At 41.2% G+C, this 15,962-nt stretch overlaps 1 protein-coding gene across 2 annotated transcripts in view; it reads left to right on the forward strand.

Annotated features, from left to right (window-relative positions):
• The window catches only part of IL17RD (interleukin 17 receptor D), a 57,332-nt gene that overhangs the window by 6,545 nt on the left and 34,825 nt on the right, over positions 1–15,962 (forward strand). Inside the window, exon 1 of one of the 2 annotated variants that reach the window (XM_027884780.1) lies at positions 9,282–9,416. The exons of the other annotated variant lie outside the window; for it this stretch is intronic. Within the exon in view, the coding sequence (XP_027740581.1) occupies positions 9,285–9,416 (132 nt within the window). The 5' untranslated portion in view covers positions 9,282–9,284. Of the gene's footprint in view, positions 1–9,281; positions 9,417–15,962 lie in introns of those variants that run through there. 2 annotated transcript variants of the gene reach the window in all.

Consider the following 15,962-nt stretch of genomic DNA (forward strand, 5'->3'; position numbering starts at 1 on the left):
TAATCTGTACAGATTGATGCCTAAGAACCTCACTCTGTTATCTGGCAAACACCTCAATACACCTGATGTCTCCAATAATGGAACTGGTCTCAAGTGACAGGAACTCTGACAAAGGAATTGAAGAGAAGGAGTAGAATAGTGGCAGAATAATTTTAGCAGCAGCCCCGGTATCCAGCTCTCAATTAGCAAATGTTACCAGCAGGGTGTCTGGTTGGTGTGAACCACTGAGGGTGTCCCACATAGCGCTGGGGGGCACAAAGTTTAAACGTGTCGCTGCATTATTTGCTTCCTCCTGGCTTAGGTTGTTCTTCCCAGAGTAAAGGCATTGGCAAATCAAAGGAGAAGTTTTAACTTTACATTTCTGCTTACAAAGTGGAAATGACCATTGTGTGAGGGAATGCTGGGGCTGCACAGCCTCTTGGGGGGTGTCAGGATCCCAGCTGATTGCATTACAAGGGGAGTTCATGTGGTCAGACAGGATTGTTGGTGAGGGAGGGGAATCCAGGGCTGCTAAAGAGCCTTCAGTTCTAGATTCCGTTGTGGGGAAACAGTGCTTTGACTTGTGTGACTTGAGGGGAAATGGTAAGACAGAAAACGTGGAAGACTGGTCTTTTTATTTTGAGCACCCAAAGCTTGTACAGGTGGGGCCAGCAGTATTTTCAGTAGAATCCCAGGAAGTGTGAAGTGCTGTGTTAGCACAGCACTGCAGCTTTGCATTCTTAGATTGACAAGAAAATTGGAACACCACTCACATGTTTGTGGAGTTTAGAAGAAGCAATAAACGTGATTTCTTCTCACATTTGTTTTTTGCAGGACGCTGTTTATTAAGCAATGAGGTAAGAACATGATCAGAAATGCTCAGGGATCCACAGCTTTGGTGTAGCTGTGGTTTAATTGCCAGTGACTTCCATATCCCTAGGTATGTTGTAGATTGGATCATATGGGTGTGCTGGGGGGTGGTGTTAGAGTGACAGTAAGTAATGCATTGCCTGTGCCTTAAGAAGAAAAAGACAAAAGAAGGAACAAAAAAGCAATGAAAGATTGGACTTGCAGGTGTGTTTTGGTCTGTGTTGTAAATTGGTGGGTGTAAAGTCCAGTGCCTGGAGCAAAGAGAACGTCTGTGGATTCACACAGGCACCAGTAATGCTTTTCACATCCATTTTCAAGCAGAGTCCTTTGGTTCGGGATGTTGGAAGGATCTGTTGTGTGTAAAGGTAAAACTGATAACAATACCTAGATTTAAAGGGAAATGAATATTCCCTCTTTTTGGATTTATGTTCCAGTGTTTTTCCTTCCCCAGCCCCTAAACCAGTTTTCCTCTGCCACTGTGGTGGCTTGAGAAGCCAGGGAGTATAGTCTGTCACTCTTTTCCTTGATCTTGTGCAATTTGGAGCAAAAAAGGACAAAAGTTAGCAGGTGGTATAAGATAGTCCTCTTCATTAAAAATTATCTATGTTATTAGTCTTGTTATTAATCAGTATAAAATTTTGTGAATTTGCCATTTTTAAATTGCATATGTTTCAAACTCATTATCTCATTGTGACCTTTAAAAAAACCCCTCCATAACCTTGCACCAACTCAATTATTGTACCTTTTTTTTTCTTCTAATCCTTTCTTGCTCTTTTAGCACTGAATTTTTATTTTACCTCTCCGTGTCATTCATTTTACTCCTTGTAAGGTTTTAAATGTCTGTCCACGATTTCTAGATTCCATGGCAGTCTTTTGTCTGTGTATAACAAAAAAAAAGTTTTATATATTAAATGAAAATGAATATATATCTTTTATTGATAGATTTCGAACTTTTAATTTCTGGAATTGTATTGCACGTACCATAATAATACTCCAAAATACCTTGGGATTCAGTTTCTATGAGCGATGCCGTATTAAGGACATTAAGAAGACATCAGATGAAGTATTCTGCAGTAACGATTCTTGGCTATTTATTTTGCTTTTTCATATAAAATCAGGCTTTCAAGTCATAAATTTTGAAACAGTTTGTAGTTGAACTGCCTATGAAAGTGCTGGGCTGCTTCTGCCCTCTGCTGGTTGGAGTTACTATTTACAGTTCTGCATCTTCATGGGATTTAATCCGGCATTCCCGAGCCGGGCTGTGGGCACGGCAGGACCTTCCCACGGGGAATCACTGCCCCTTTGAACTGGACAGACTCGGTGTCTGAATTTATTCCACCTGCACACACGTGCTTCAGGTCAGGCTGATTGGCAAAATCTCCGAGTGGTCAATAATGAACAGAACACAGTGAAAATCAGTGGGTGCTTAATATTTTTGATAGTCTGAACAGCCAGGTTTTTAAAATCTTGCCTCGACTATTTCTAAATGGACTCGATCTTAGAGGTCTTTTCCAACCAAAATAATTCTGTGAAAGCATTTGGCAAAGTAGCCAGTAATTCTAAAAAACCACTCCTCATTGTGGTGTAAAACTTAGAATGATTTCTGGTATTACATCTACTGCTATAATTCTTCTGAGATAATAAATACAGAGTTGTCAATGCAGATGTTTGCCAGGCAGGAACACTTACTGGCACCAGGATTTTAATTTTTCATTGGTTTTTCATATTAGAAGGATAAATTACTTTGTGTTATTTGAATACTGTGCATTTCTTATCCATTTCTTGTGCATTTCAAAGCATTCAGTCAGAATAAAATATTAAAAAATATTACAGTGGCCACCTAAATTTCTGTCAGGATTCAAATATTTGTAAGTTCCCAGGTAAGGTATTTGGATTGAGACATACAGTGCAATGCAATTCTCTCACTTTAGAGATGCATCTTACTCTGTGCTACAGGATGTGGTTATCTGACTATTTCTGCAAATTGCTCTAATTGGTTTGGCAGAGAAAGGAAGTTCCAGGGCAGCATTCTCAGGAGGCACCAGCTAAGGCTGGAGACTTTAAGGCATAAGTTGGTTACATGTAAATTCCAGTTTAGGAGTGGTGTTTTCAGTGGTTGCTGCTATTACAATCTAATTAGAAACAATAATTATCTGTTGTAACTGACATACTAACAGGCTTTAACTCTCCGTGGATGTATTAACAAATCTTGTTCATTCCAGTCTTTTTTTTATCTGCATACTCATCTTATTCTTTCCAAAAATAAGCAGCTAACTCAATCCTGATATCCAACTGCTTCAAATTTGTGTTTTAAAATAATGTGCCAGACTCTACATAAACAAAACCTTGAGTTTGTTTGTTTGAGAGGCAGGGCTGCCAGCAACAATTGTCATTCCTAGCAGGGCCCTTCCTCTGTTTTGTTTTTTTTTTTAAGCCCAGTCTTGTAGAATTGCTGTGCATTCTTTTGTAAATCTGTTCTAAAATGTTTTTAAATTACACTAGAATATTGTGGGGAATATCTCTCATATAAACAAAAACTGCAATTCCCATATGCCTCTAGCCTTGGTATTTTCTTTTGTGTGTGTGTATTTTCCCCTGGTGGGAGTAGAATGAGGTGCTGTTGACAAAGGGCTTTCCAATCTTCTTCCTCAGTGGTTGCACAACAGTAAGATTTTTTTTTTTTAATTCTTCCAGCCATGTTCCTATTGTTCTGCAACAGTATCTGTTACTGGTGTCTCTATGCATTTTAATTGCAAAAATTTTCAAAGCATTTCCTTCAGCTTTAATTACCCTCAGCTTTTGGCCTCAAATAACAAATGATGTCATCATGAGGTGCTTGAGCAAATAGCTCTCCCTCAGTTAAATGGGAAAGGGTTTAAGGCAGGTTATGCTCAGTGAGGGGTCCCTCAGTGTGCTAGGATTAATTTTGCAGACATTGCCACAGGACGCTCTTGAATTGCAGAGTAGACTGTTAAATCAGGTTCGGGTTGTTCCTCCACCCCCTCCCCCGGATTTTCCTGCAGAAGGAAAATGACAAGCTGGCTGGCTGGAGAGGATTGTGCTGCAATAAGAAAGGGCTGAGGAGAACTAAACTGGGAAACTTTCGTAAAAATGTTACTTTGTTAGCATTTCTTGCATTTATTTCAACTGTACTGGGGGGATCTGGGTTTGCATTTTTCATAGTTGTTCAAGATGAAATCTCTATATTGCTGAAATGTATTATTTTAAAATTGAACATTTTAAGTTATTAAATTGTTGTTAGATAATACAACATACATAACTTTGGGGATACAGCTGTTAGTTCAGAATGTTTCTAGTTCAACAGAATTTTTATTGTAAAATGACTCATCCATGCAATTCTTAATTTTCTTTGCATCATAAATCTACTTTTCTCTAAAAGTGCAGTTTCACATTACACCTAATCCGGGGTAACAGAAGACTGCTGCTGAAAGATGCAGTCCTGCCCTGCTGCCTCGTTTCTCAGAGGAGACAAGTGGCCACAGGGTGAGTCAATCCAATGTGCTTTTTGGAGCAGGGAGGAGTGGGTTTGGTGGCACATCAGGGAGCTGAATAATCTCAGGAACTTTCTGTTCCTTTGTTATATTCGTATGAATAAACAGATGCAAAACTGAACAGAAACACAGAAACCTGACATTTGACTGCAAAAATTCTCTGCCAGTAGAAGGCCTGTATACAATATAGGGAACTGTGAGGTCTGGGGAGTGGTAATATTATATGAAGATTTGCATCCATACATCACTGGTAAGTTGTTAATTTGATGGTGATCAGAGGTAATTTTCATATAATGACTGTTTGGCTTATTTCAGTCATTTCCTTTTCACCTTAACTTACTCCTACATCTGATGCTAACTTGAGCCTTTAGGAATATAGGACTGAAACTTCTTTGGTCATTAAGTGCAATTTCCTGTAGAAGAGATTAAGTCATCCAGAAAGGTCACAAGACCATTCACTCTTTACTCTCTGAACTCTATAAGCCTCAAAACATATCCAAATACCTGAAGACAGACTTGAGAATTTTAAGAAAGAAAGCTCAAAGATCACAGTGATAAAAAGAAGTGAGCAGGAGGGAAACATGACTGCCAGTACAGTAGAAGGGTTTCTGCAAGGTCTGGCTTAGTCAGCATTAAGGGCTGGATGCTCCGTTTAAGAACTTGTGGCAAAGCAGCTGGATATAGAAGTGGTGGCTGCCAGTGTCAAAGCAGAATTCCTGCATCTAATTCCACTTTCAAGTCCCATCTGGACACAGCAGCAGCTACTCCAGAAGCACCAGTAAATGTGCAGACACCGCAGGAGGCAGTGGCTGCCAGGACAGCTTTCTGTGTGCTCTTTGCCACTCACCAGAGAGGAACAGCCAGGGGGGTGGAATTGTTCTGGAGGTGGCACCCACTGGTACTGCCTGCACGACCTTAGGAAGTAGAGTGTATGTCTACAGAAAGCAGCAAATTAAACCCAAAGAATGCTACACACAGGGGTCTTTTCCTGTCTTACTAAGGGGCAGAGTCTTTCCTGACTCCAAATCTAATTATTGGTTTAGCCCTGAGCATGTGTGCAAGACATAAAAGCAGGCATCTCTGTGACTTGGTGCTTAACTTTCCTCATCTATAAAATGGGACTAGAAATACAGATTTTGCCTTCAGAACTTTGTGTTTCATGAATTTTTGTCACATTTCTCAAGGCCTAGTGATTTAACAGTTCCCTTGAACAAGGTCATTATTTGTAACAATTGATAGATTTGATGCAATTTCAGTTCAGTTTTATGGCCTGGAGTTGCTGTCTTATCAGCTGATAACCTTTCACTTGAGCCTAGCCAGATCATTTGAAACTACGTCATGTTATAATACAGGAGATTCCATCAGAACAGAATTGTTGTGATCCCTGACTCCGGTGGGAACGTTCATGCCCTTGTTCAAAGTGTCCACATCCATTTCACACTTCCTACTTTCGCTCTGAAAGTTTCATTCTGGAAGTTTTCTTCCTCTATCTTTCACTAGAGGTTCATCCTATAGATAAACCACCCCCATGGAAGCCAGACAACTTTGAATAACTGGGCACTTCCAAAAGATCTGGCTTATGCCTTCAAGTATCTGTCAGATAAAGTTCCAGAAGACCCTCCCACTGAGGGTTTCTGTTCTGGGACCTCTTTTAGCACAGTGTTGGTTCCCCATAGCTCATCCTCATTTCCCAACAGTGGGCGATGACTGTCTGTAACCGCAGTGGGATATTGCAATAGTTGATTGTCTGACTTAGCTGAATATCCTCCAAGCCTGATGCATGTTTTCTGGCCCAAAAGTGAGCTGTTTTCATAATTTCTTTTGCAGTCAAGGTCAGTCTCCCTCGGGAGAGAATTCAGTGCTAGAAATATGAACTATGGATGGAGATACAACTTCCAAGTCTAAGAAGGAATTTGTGCTGAGCTATTGAAAGATTTGGTAGAGAATTTTAACCATATTATCAGAAATTTTTATTACATGAGATTTTGGTTTTTATAGGAATCACTAAGTTCTCACTTTCTCTTCCATCTGGGAACAGCTGCTCAGAAAAGGGAAGGAAAAAAAATGGGTTTTAGCTTTAAGCAAGAAGGGAGAGTAGCGACCAAAACCAGCTGTAGAATGCAGGATATTGATACCCATGAGTTTTGGATATTATGCATTCTCTACTACTTGGAAAAAAGAGACTGTTGTGAGAAGGACAAAAGAGCCCCCAGACAAGCAGAGTCTCCACAGCCACTTTTGCCCTTCCATTAGCTCGCAGCAGTTTGAGAATCTGGCTAAAAACATTAACTCTGGTCATTTGATTCCTGCCTCCCCACTACTGTTTTCCACAAAAGATTTCACTGGAAATTATTCTAAATGCACATGAAGCAATGAAATACTTCTGTATTCAGCCAGTTCATTCACAGGACTAAGTTGGACATGGCAGTATGAAGGAGTTTTTTTTGTAGATGTGTGATTTTGTTATTAGCTCAAGTTGCACTCTTGGGAAGAGGGCTCAATGCTGATTTTTTCAGAGGCATCCTTGTGCTACTAAGTTTGAAGTCTTAGTAAATACAGTTGATCACTGTGCTGCATTCTGGGTACTACCAGTGGCAGCTGAGAGTTCTTCAGTTATTTTGCTGCCGAGGCAAAGTCACTTTTCATTCTTTGTTCATGTTACAATCATCGGTAGGCAAATGCTTCAATAGCACAGATAATGCCAATTTTCCTTAGATCTTTAATAGAAAAAGCCAAATAGTTCTCCCCATGGTTTAGAAGATTTGTTTGCAGATCAATGGAGATATGTGCAACAGAGAATCATTGCTTGTCATAGATGGTTATGGGCAACAGAGGTATTATTGACCAGAAAATAAGCTGTACATACATCTTTCTTTAGCCATGATATTGCATTGGTTTATGTCCTTTGCACTGCATTCAAACATAAAAGGACTCGTTATTTACAGTTTTTAGCCAGTCTGACTTAATTAAAAAAAAAGGTTATGTAGCTTTTAAGCCTACTGGGTCACTTCTGAGAAAGGAGAAAGTAAAGTAAAGCAAGAATACCCAGACAGAAGTGTGGGGTGTACTGTCAGAAACTGCTAAACTTCCATTCTGGTTTGGGATATACTTGACCAAAAACATCTCATAAAATCAGTAAAATTCCACCTATAGACTTAATAGTCCCTTTTTCAGAATTCCAGCCTGCAGTGAAAATGGAGATTTAAAGTAAGGCTCTGGTAACAAGTGATTCTTAAAGAACTGTGGCCTAAAGTCCAATTTGTGCTAAAAAAAAATGTTTAACGGCAGAAATGTACTTTCTGTTTATGTCACAATGAAGGGCTATAACCATCCTGAAGTCACAAACCTGTTTTCAAAGGTAACTGTGATTGAAAGGACTGTGATCCATCAACTTGAACAAGCAGTTTAAGAGAGTTTTATTGTATGATTTTCACCAATAGTCACAAAGAATGAAAATCCTGTGGTAGGTGTAAAACCAGTGCTAGTTAAAAATTACCAGCTGGTCATGTTTCCTTCCAACTGATTGGCTTAGTGGTGGTTTTACATATTATTTTAATCTGAGCTGTAATGTCTTGTATAATACTGATGGGTGTGTCTGTTCCATTAAGATTATGGTTTTGTCCAGGATTAATCATAGCAACAGAATGTACTAAAATCAAAGTTTTAAAAAAATAATTGGAGTTAAATGATGTGTAAGAAGTGATGTATGATGAGGCCCTGGACTACCTCATCTAAAACTGAAGTTAGGGCTACTTTGAGCAGGCCTAGTGGCATCCTGAGGTCCTTTCCAAGCTAAACATCCTCTGTGCTTTGGAGGAGCCTTGGACTGCTCTGCCTCTTATGTGACTTTGAGAATTTCAGGCAAGGGGGTTGTAATTGATGTGATTCATGGATATCTCAGAGGAGCTTGCATTTGAAATTTATTAGAAATGTGATTTATTTTATTTTAAAGACAAGCGTTTTGGTCAAAGCATATCAAAATTAACTCCAGTTTAAAAGCTGAAATCTTTATCACTATGTACAACTTCCACTGCATTTTCTGCAACTGAAATGTTATGATAGTATATTAGTTCTCCAGCTTGTCTTCCTTAATTAAAGAGTAATTGAAGAGCAGCTGAAGGAGCTGGGGTTGTTGAGCCTGGAGGAGGCTTAGATGTGACCTTATCCCTCTCTACAACTACCTGAAGAGGTTGCAGCCAGGTGGGGGTCAGCTTCTTCTCACAGGCAACAAGTGACAAGAGGAGAGAACATAACCTTAAACTGTGCTAGGCGAGGTTTAGATTGGACATTAGGAGGAATTTCTTCACAGAAGTTGACATGGTGGTGTTGGGTCATAGGTTACACTTAATAATATCAGAAGTGTTTTCCAACCTGATTGATTCTGTGATTCTGTAGAACATGAAATATTGTTAAAGGTCTGTGATTGATCTTTGGCTTGTGAGGCACCTGGACTGTTCCCCTGTGGTTTTGTGATAAGTGGCACCTCTCTTCCTTGCAGTGTAGGGAATGGATCAGCAGTGGATCCATTTCGATAGGTCAGCGGTTCCGTCCCGCGTACCGATGATGGGGAGCGGGGCAGGTACTGGCTGGACCCCGTTACGTGCAGGAGGGCGGCTGCAGCTGTCCCGGGGAGCCCCCGCGTCCCGAGAGCTCCCGGGAAGAGAAGGAGAGGGAAGGGAAAAGTGCACAGGCGGGGAAAGCGGCCGGAGGGGGTCCCGCTCCGTCCCATTGTTGCCGTTTGCCGAGGCTGGAGCGGGGCGGGGGCGGCGGGGCCGGGGCTCGGGCGGACCCCCCGCCCCTGGCGGGGCGCGCATGCACAAACACACAGACACAGGCACAGACAGACACACAGCCCGGCTCGGCACAGACACACGGACACAGCGGCAGCGCCGCCGCCCCCGCCCCGCCGGGCTCGCTGGGACCATGGCACCGGCGCTGCCCCTCGGCTCCCTCCTGCTCGCCCTCGCCGCCTGGCTCGGGGGTCCCCGGCTCGCCGCGGCCGCCGCAGCAGCGAGCGGCAGGAGGGGCCCGGCGGCCGATGCGTGCGGAGGGAGGGTGAGTAGAGCGCAGCGGAGCCGCTCCCGGTGCGGGAAGGGGGTTCTGCGGAGTGCCGGCAGAAGCGGAGGTTCCGCGGCTCGGGCGCTGTCCCGGGCCGGGAGAGCCGCTCTGCTCCGGGCGGGAGGGACGGAGCGAACGGGCTGTGGGGGGGACACTTGTGCAACTATTAACGCTGCCCCGGGGCTCCGCATCTGGGAGGTAACTGCGGCCGGGAGAGAGGGTGGCATTGCCCGGGAAGGGATATTTATTGGTTTCTCGCCCGGGGGAGGGAGGCAGCTCGGAGCCGGCGAGTGTGAAGAAGTCACTCAACAGGTCCTTTACCACCAGCGCTCTCCCTTTCCCCGAGCCGACCTGCGCGGCGAGGAGGATAAAAGCGATCGCTGGGGCTTTGTTATTTTAATGATTCGAGGCCGGCTTGGGGTCCTTGCTCCGGGCCTGATCATTATACAGAGGATGTAGGAAATTTACGGGAGGGGGAAGGGGGGAGGAAGGTGATAAACGTTTTGTTACTGTGCTTTGCCTTTTGTTCCTGTTTCTGGTGTGTTTTGCTGTCAGACTTTTCTCGATTGCTTTTTTTTTTTTTCTTAAGTATCTTTCCATAACTTTTGAGTTGAGTGTTTTGGTTTGTATCTTTCCTTTCTCCTGATATTACAGATGTAGTTGGAGCGTGGTGATCCGGGAACATTGGAGGGAACACAACTGACTTTCATTGCTTTTCCTTATTGTTAGACTGTCAGTAAGGATTTTCTTGGTTTCAGATCAGATCCTTTGAGAGCGTTGCTGCAACACACAGTTCAGAAGTTTGTAGGGCATAGTTTAAAAAGGAGAAAGCACCGGGGAATGTGTAAAAGAAGAGTTTGGAAAAACAGAGTTCAAACCCTGATAAAGTTTAAGACCTTAAATCTTTATGTTGGATGGAACTGTTAAAGGTTTAGACTCCCCTATTAGGCCTCTCTAACTGAGAATTAGAAATAAAATGTTTTGGCTCAGTATGTCTATTGTATGTTCCATCAGCCCTGGGCAGGATACTACAGAGGCTCATAACAACCACTCTATATTTATGTCGAGTTTTGCATCAGTTCTTAAGTAAATCATCACTATTAAAAGTCCTAGCACTTGATTAGTGTATTTTGACGTTTATAGAAGTGTGCAGATGCAGTTTATTCTGGATTTCTTTTTGCTTGAATAATTAATGTAATTGTGTGTATTAAACAGGAAGGTACCACAATATAGTTGTTTTAATATAGTGATTTTGACCGGCTTTTAGATAAGTAAAACTTTTTCCAATTAGCATAATCCCCCCCTTCGTCTTTATTGCTTACAACAACTGTACCACCTGAGCTTATAAAATATTTGTACTAGTTTCTGGGCTTATTATGTTTTCAGCTTCAAGTTCAGGCCTCCCTAGCCAATTAGTGAGGTACCTTGTGTGAATGTGCAGTTGTAATTTCATAGTCTGATTTTGTAACGCCGCCCTTGCGCGTGATTGCCTCCATAACCCAGGCAGGGCAGCGTTTATTAGAGTAATGACTGCAGGATGGTACCCATTGTCTCACTTATGTGCTATTTGTCTTGGGCTGCATGTAAGTTTTGAGTAGACTTGACGTACTATTATATGACTGATGGCCCCTCTAACACATTGTCTGCTCTGGAGCAGGGTTGCCTTTGAAGTAGTACCCTGTAGGAAGTAAAGAGACTATTTGCTCTATTAAAATTCCTTGGTATTTCCTCTGTTTAACCACAGGCCACTTCCCCTCTGCCACTCTAAACACTGCAGGGACACTGACTGATTGAAAAGACACAAGCCCTAAGTAATTGTATCCTATTCAAATAGATATTCTTATTGCCGGTTATTTATAAGCAGTGTCTAATCAATGTATGCTAAGGGCACGAAAAAATGAGGTGGTTGAATTGAGGTAATTCTCAATAGCATAAATAATCTAAAAAAAATATAATTTAACTTTAGTTGTTGTTTAGGGGAGAAATAAAATGTGTAGCTGGGTGTTTGTATGTGCATTTAGATGCACACTGTTAATTTTCAATGTGTGATGCACTTCCCCGATGAATTTTTTTTTATAACATGACTGTTGTTTTTGAAAATCTGCATTCCATTTTGCTGCATTTATACAATTTATGCTCATTTCCTTTCACTCTTCAAAATACTGTTTTAAGTATCCTCAATATTTTGTGGCAGTAAAAGACTGATTTGGTGAGAACACATTACTGGACTATGGTTAAGAGAATGTGGTGAGGAAATATTTGTTTGTTTTATTCACAGCTCCTGAAGTTGATCCTAATAGATAACGTTGCAAAAAAATAAACTTTTAGATTTTTTTTGTTTCTATTATAACTTCTGTTGTAAAACACATGCCTGTATTAATGACTTTCTCTGGTAATACCCTGGCATTGCAAGCTCAGTGTGTGTCTGCAGCAGGAAAGCAATTAATACCTGGACAAGCAACTTAACATCACCATTGCTAAGAATTACCAGATTTCAGTGGGTCCAGGATTTTAGAATTTGCATTGACTTTGGTAAGTCTGGGATTTCTTTCGTTGGGGTTTAACAGAAATTTTGATGTATCCCAACACTTAAGGTTATTTCAGATTAAGGTAGAACGTTTGCTTAAAGCAGAATAGTATTGCAAAGTAGCTTTCCATATGGATGATCTTAGGACGTCATATGCATACCTTTATCCAGAAAAAATAAATCAGGAAGGGCCTCTTTTCATCTAGAATAAGTATGTCCACATGGGGAGCTATTCTGGAAAAGCAGTCTCTGAGTTTTTCTCATCCTATAAACAAGCCATGAGGTGCACAGAGAAGACAGACTTGGGATCTGAGGATGATTTGAATATATTTCAGATTCATTTATTCAGCGTTGAACACATGAGCAACTTTACTCTCAAGTTGTTTTGTCGATTCTAATGGGACTACACACATGAGTAATTTTTTTCATATGTTTAATTCCTCTGAAGTTCCTGGCACTGAACCGTGTTCAGTATAAAGCTTAAATTTAATGAGGCTGTATGATGAGAAAGAATAAATAATACAGCATTTTAGCAACCCCCCCCTCGTTAGGAGGGAGTTGTACCTTCCTTTGCTCTGCTAAGCAAAGCTGCTCAGATGTGCTGGGGGTCCCTGTTCCCGGGCATTCTCCCCTGAAACTCTCCCTGTGTCACCTTCTGGGCTCTTTATTTAAGGAGCTTTCCATTTCCTTTTCTCTTTCATGGCAGAGCCTCTGTGGAGCCCCATTTCCTACCGTTCCACCATCAGGAGCTCTGCCTGGCTCATTATTCTTTAGGCTCATGCTGCTCTGTCCCTACATTTATCTCCTCAAGCATCCCAAAGCCAGACTCGTGCTCCTCTACAGCTGGAATTTGCTAAACACAGAGCTAGGTCTCATTGAAATGCTTTTCCCAGCTCAATGCATGTTTTGGCAACTTTATTTAGGAGGAAGAATACCCTGTAACGTGGTAAGAAATAGTTTACCAAAGTTTAAATTCCTCCCTTTTATTTCTTATTATATTCCAACAGTTAAAAAAATCAATTTTCACTTGCAGAATGCTTCAGCATTTTAAGGGGTATTAAGTAGAAGACGGATCTTAGATGGTGCAGGGTGGAAGGTGTTAATGTTTGCCATAAGGGAGTTCTTTAATCCATGGACAGTTCCAGAGTTAGCTGAAAGCTCTGCAGACCAGATGCCAGCACTTCTGTAGCTGCTGTGGTTTTGGGACTTTTAGAATCAATAGATTTCTCTCCCCAGCATACAGAACAATGTAATAGCATTTCAGACTTGATGAGATGTGTCACTTAAAGCTTAGTGCATTTCTCTGATTAGACATAAAGCAACATGTTGAGTGCCAGGCTTTGCAAGCATGGTCAGCCATGCAGGTAGGCATCTGTATCACTTTTGTTTAGCTTAGAATTTGGCTGCAGGATCCCTCTAGGGTTTGTTGTCGAGGTTTTTTTGAGTTTCATTTATCAAATAATGTAGCAGAGAATGTGACTCTTTTTTTACTCTGGTGTAAAAAAGCATTGACAGCCATCTGCCTATTTAAGTGAATTTTAAAAAGCACAGAGTAGCCTAAATAGGTTAGTGTTAAAATGAGCAGATGAATGTTTCCTCAGGAACTGTGAGGCTGCACAGTTTAATACTGTGTTCTCAGGATGAGCATTTGAACAGTTGGAGAAAACAATTACTCAAACGTGCCTGGTTTTGTAACTGAAACTAGCTCTCAATATTAACAACAAAATTGTTGTTCCTTGTGTGTTTGTATGAAACTGGGAAATTTGAATACAGTGCTAATTCATCAGCTGTTGAGTTAACAGGGTTCGTGCAGTTGATGTCTCTTAAGACTGCTACAGATTTGATGAAGTTCCTCTCTAGAACGTGTCCCTTACTTTAGATGTTGAACTCCACTCCCTGGGTTACTTGCCCTAAGTAGAAGTGTTGTAACTGCTGTATTGAGCTTGTTAATTTAAAATCTTGAGACACTTGTTTAAGAAAAAGTTCTACCTTAACACATTAGTGCTTTATAGTCCACTGGTGAAGGGATGTTAAGCAGCCATGATTAGATGATACTGGCTTTTCTTTAGGTAATTATTTGGAAATGTTAATATAACATGGATGTTACTTAATTAAAACTGCAACATTTAAAGGGTGTTTAATAAGGACCAGCTGTCTTTTCCAGCAGATCAGTCTGTAGATGATGAAACAAAGCTTTGATGTGAACTTGCCAGCTTAATTCTGCTCGAAGGCTGAATTTTACCCATAAATTTAGCATGTGTTTTGAGAAGCAAACAAGATAAGAGGAGTGTGAAGTATTACTGCAGAACTGTTAAGCTTGAGTGACATTTTTATTTTTTAAAAGTCAAAATATTTTTCAAGTATTTTGCTTTGTTTTTGCATATACTACTTACTACCAGTATAACGAAGTGTATTTGAAATATATTTTTTTCTGAAAGCTTTGGTTTATGCTGATGTTCCTATAGCATGTGTTGTTCCTAACTGGTTTGGGTTTTGCTTATCAGCAGTGGTTTTACATCTGGCTGAAAAACATTTTGAGGACAGACTTTTCAGTTTGGCCATGTGTGTAGATAATAAGGGCCTGAGTTTTGGAAAGGGCTTGGAGTAACCAACTTGACAGTGAAGATGCCTCTGATGACTGTTGTCAGTGTTTGAGGTTTTGCCAAGTCTTGTTGTATCACCAGTTTTCAGTGGGTTTCTGCTTGCCAAGCTTGCAGTCTCACAAATTGCTTCGTTTGCCACCAGCACTCAGAAGACAAGCCCTGTTTATGGTTCTCTTTGGTAGTTTGGGCCATCATTCAGGTGGTAAGGGATAGCAAAAGGAAGTATCTGCATCCTAATTTGATGTTGTGTTCAATGACCACCCACATTTTTCCTCATCTATTGATGAGGCTGTTGATGAGGATTTTTCTCCCATTTGAAACTCAAAATGCTGTGTTAGGTTCTAGTGAAGGACACATCCCAGGTAGCTGTTTCTGTACTTTTTAAGCCACCCCCATGCCTTTGTAGGCTCTCTAGGCAGTAGGTGATGAGTGTCTTCAAACACATGTACGAATTCCTTCTATTGGCTTAGAAAAATAGATTTCTGTTCCTGCCAGAGCTATCCAGTACATCAAACTGCTCTGCTCTTCCTTCACTTCAATTAAACAATTCATTACTGACCCTAGATGAGTTCCTTGATCTGTAATGACCAGGAAAGAAGAGGTAAGTATGGAATTCTTTTCTTGGTGTGTTATCGATAATTAGGGCTGGAATCATGACTGGCAAAGCCTTTTGAATAGGTTTATGTGGAGAAGAAAGAAGGAATACAACAGATTATTTTAAGATCAATCTGCAGGTGTGCATGACAGAATGCAAGGGGCAGGGATTGATTTCTGTTAGATGACCAGGGAATCCTTGCTCTTTTATTTCACTGGTAGGACATTGTACCTCTGAATAGCCATTAACTCCTTTTGGGAGAGAGTCGTGCACTTCTAGGCCTGGTAGGAAAAAAAAGACTGGTAGCTCACCTACTGCATCAAAAACGTATTAATGCTGGCTGTAAGTGAGCAGCATTTTCAATAAAGAGTCAAAATTATCAGTAGTACATAAAGGGATATGGAATATATGTGACAGCAATCTGTCAGATACATGTTATAATCTTGCTTCATGTTGCCTCCTAAGTTAAAAACTGTAGGTGCATGAGCACTCTTTTTTACTGTTCTTATGGCTGTGGATTTGGCCTTGGGCTGTTATTCATCAGGACAGTAAATTTGGTTTTGAGGACACATCACTTGTGCTGCTTATTCCAAATAAATGTAAGAGGTAGCTTTGTTCTAGGATCAGGTGTCATAGCTCTTCTGGCAGACCTGAAAGCAGAACTTCTGAGGTGTGTTCTGCTTAATTCTAGAAGAACTCTGGAGTTGTGTGTCCATCGCTGATCTGAATCAAATTGTGCTGCCTGGCGATCTGACAGCACACAGAGGTTCCTGTGAAGTGATGATCTCTGTGCTGACTGAAGCACCTTTTTGTTGGCA

The sequence above is a fragment of the Empidonax traillii genome, unplaced genomic scaffold (assembly GCF_003031625.1).
Source record: "Empidonax traillii isolate 1590-97213 ecotype Southwest subspecies unplaced genomic scaffold, ASM303162v1 scaffold155:size2260171, whole genome shotgun sequence".
NCBI lineage: Eukaryota > Metazoa > Chordata > Aves > Passeriformes > Tyrannidae > Empidonax > Empidonax traillii.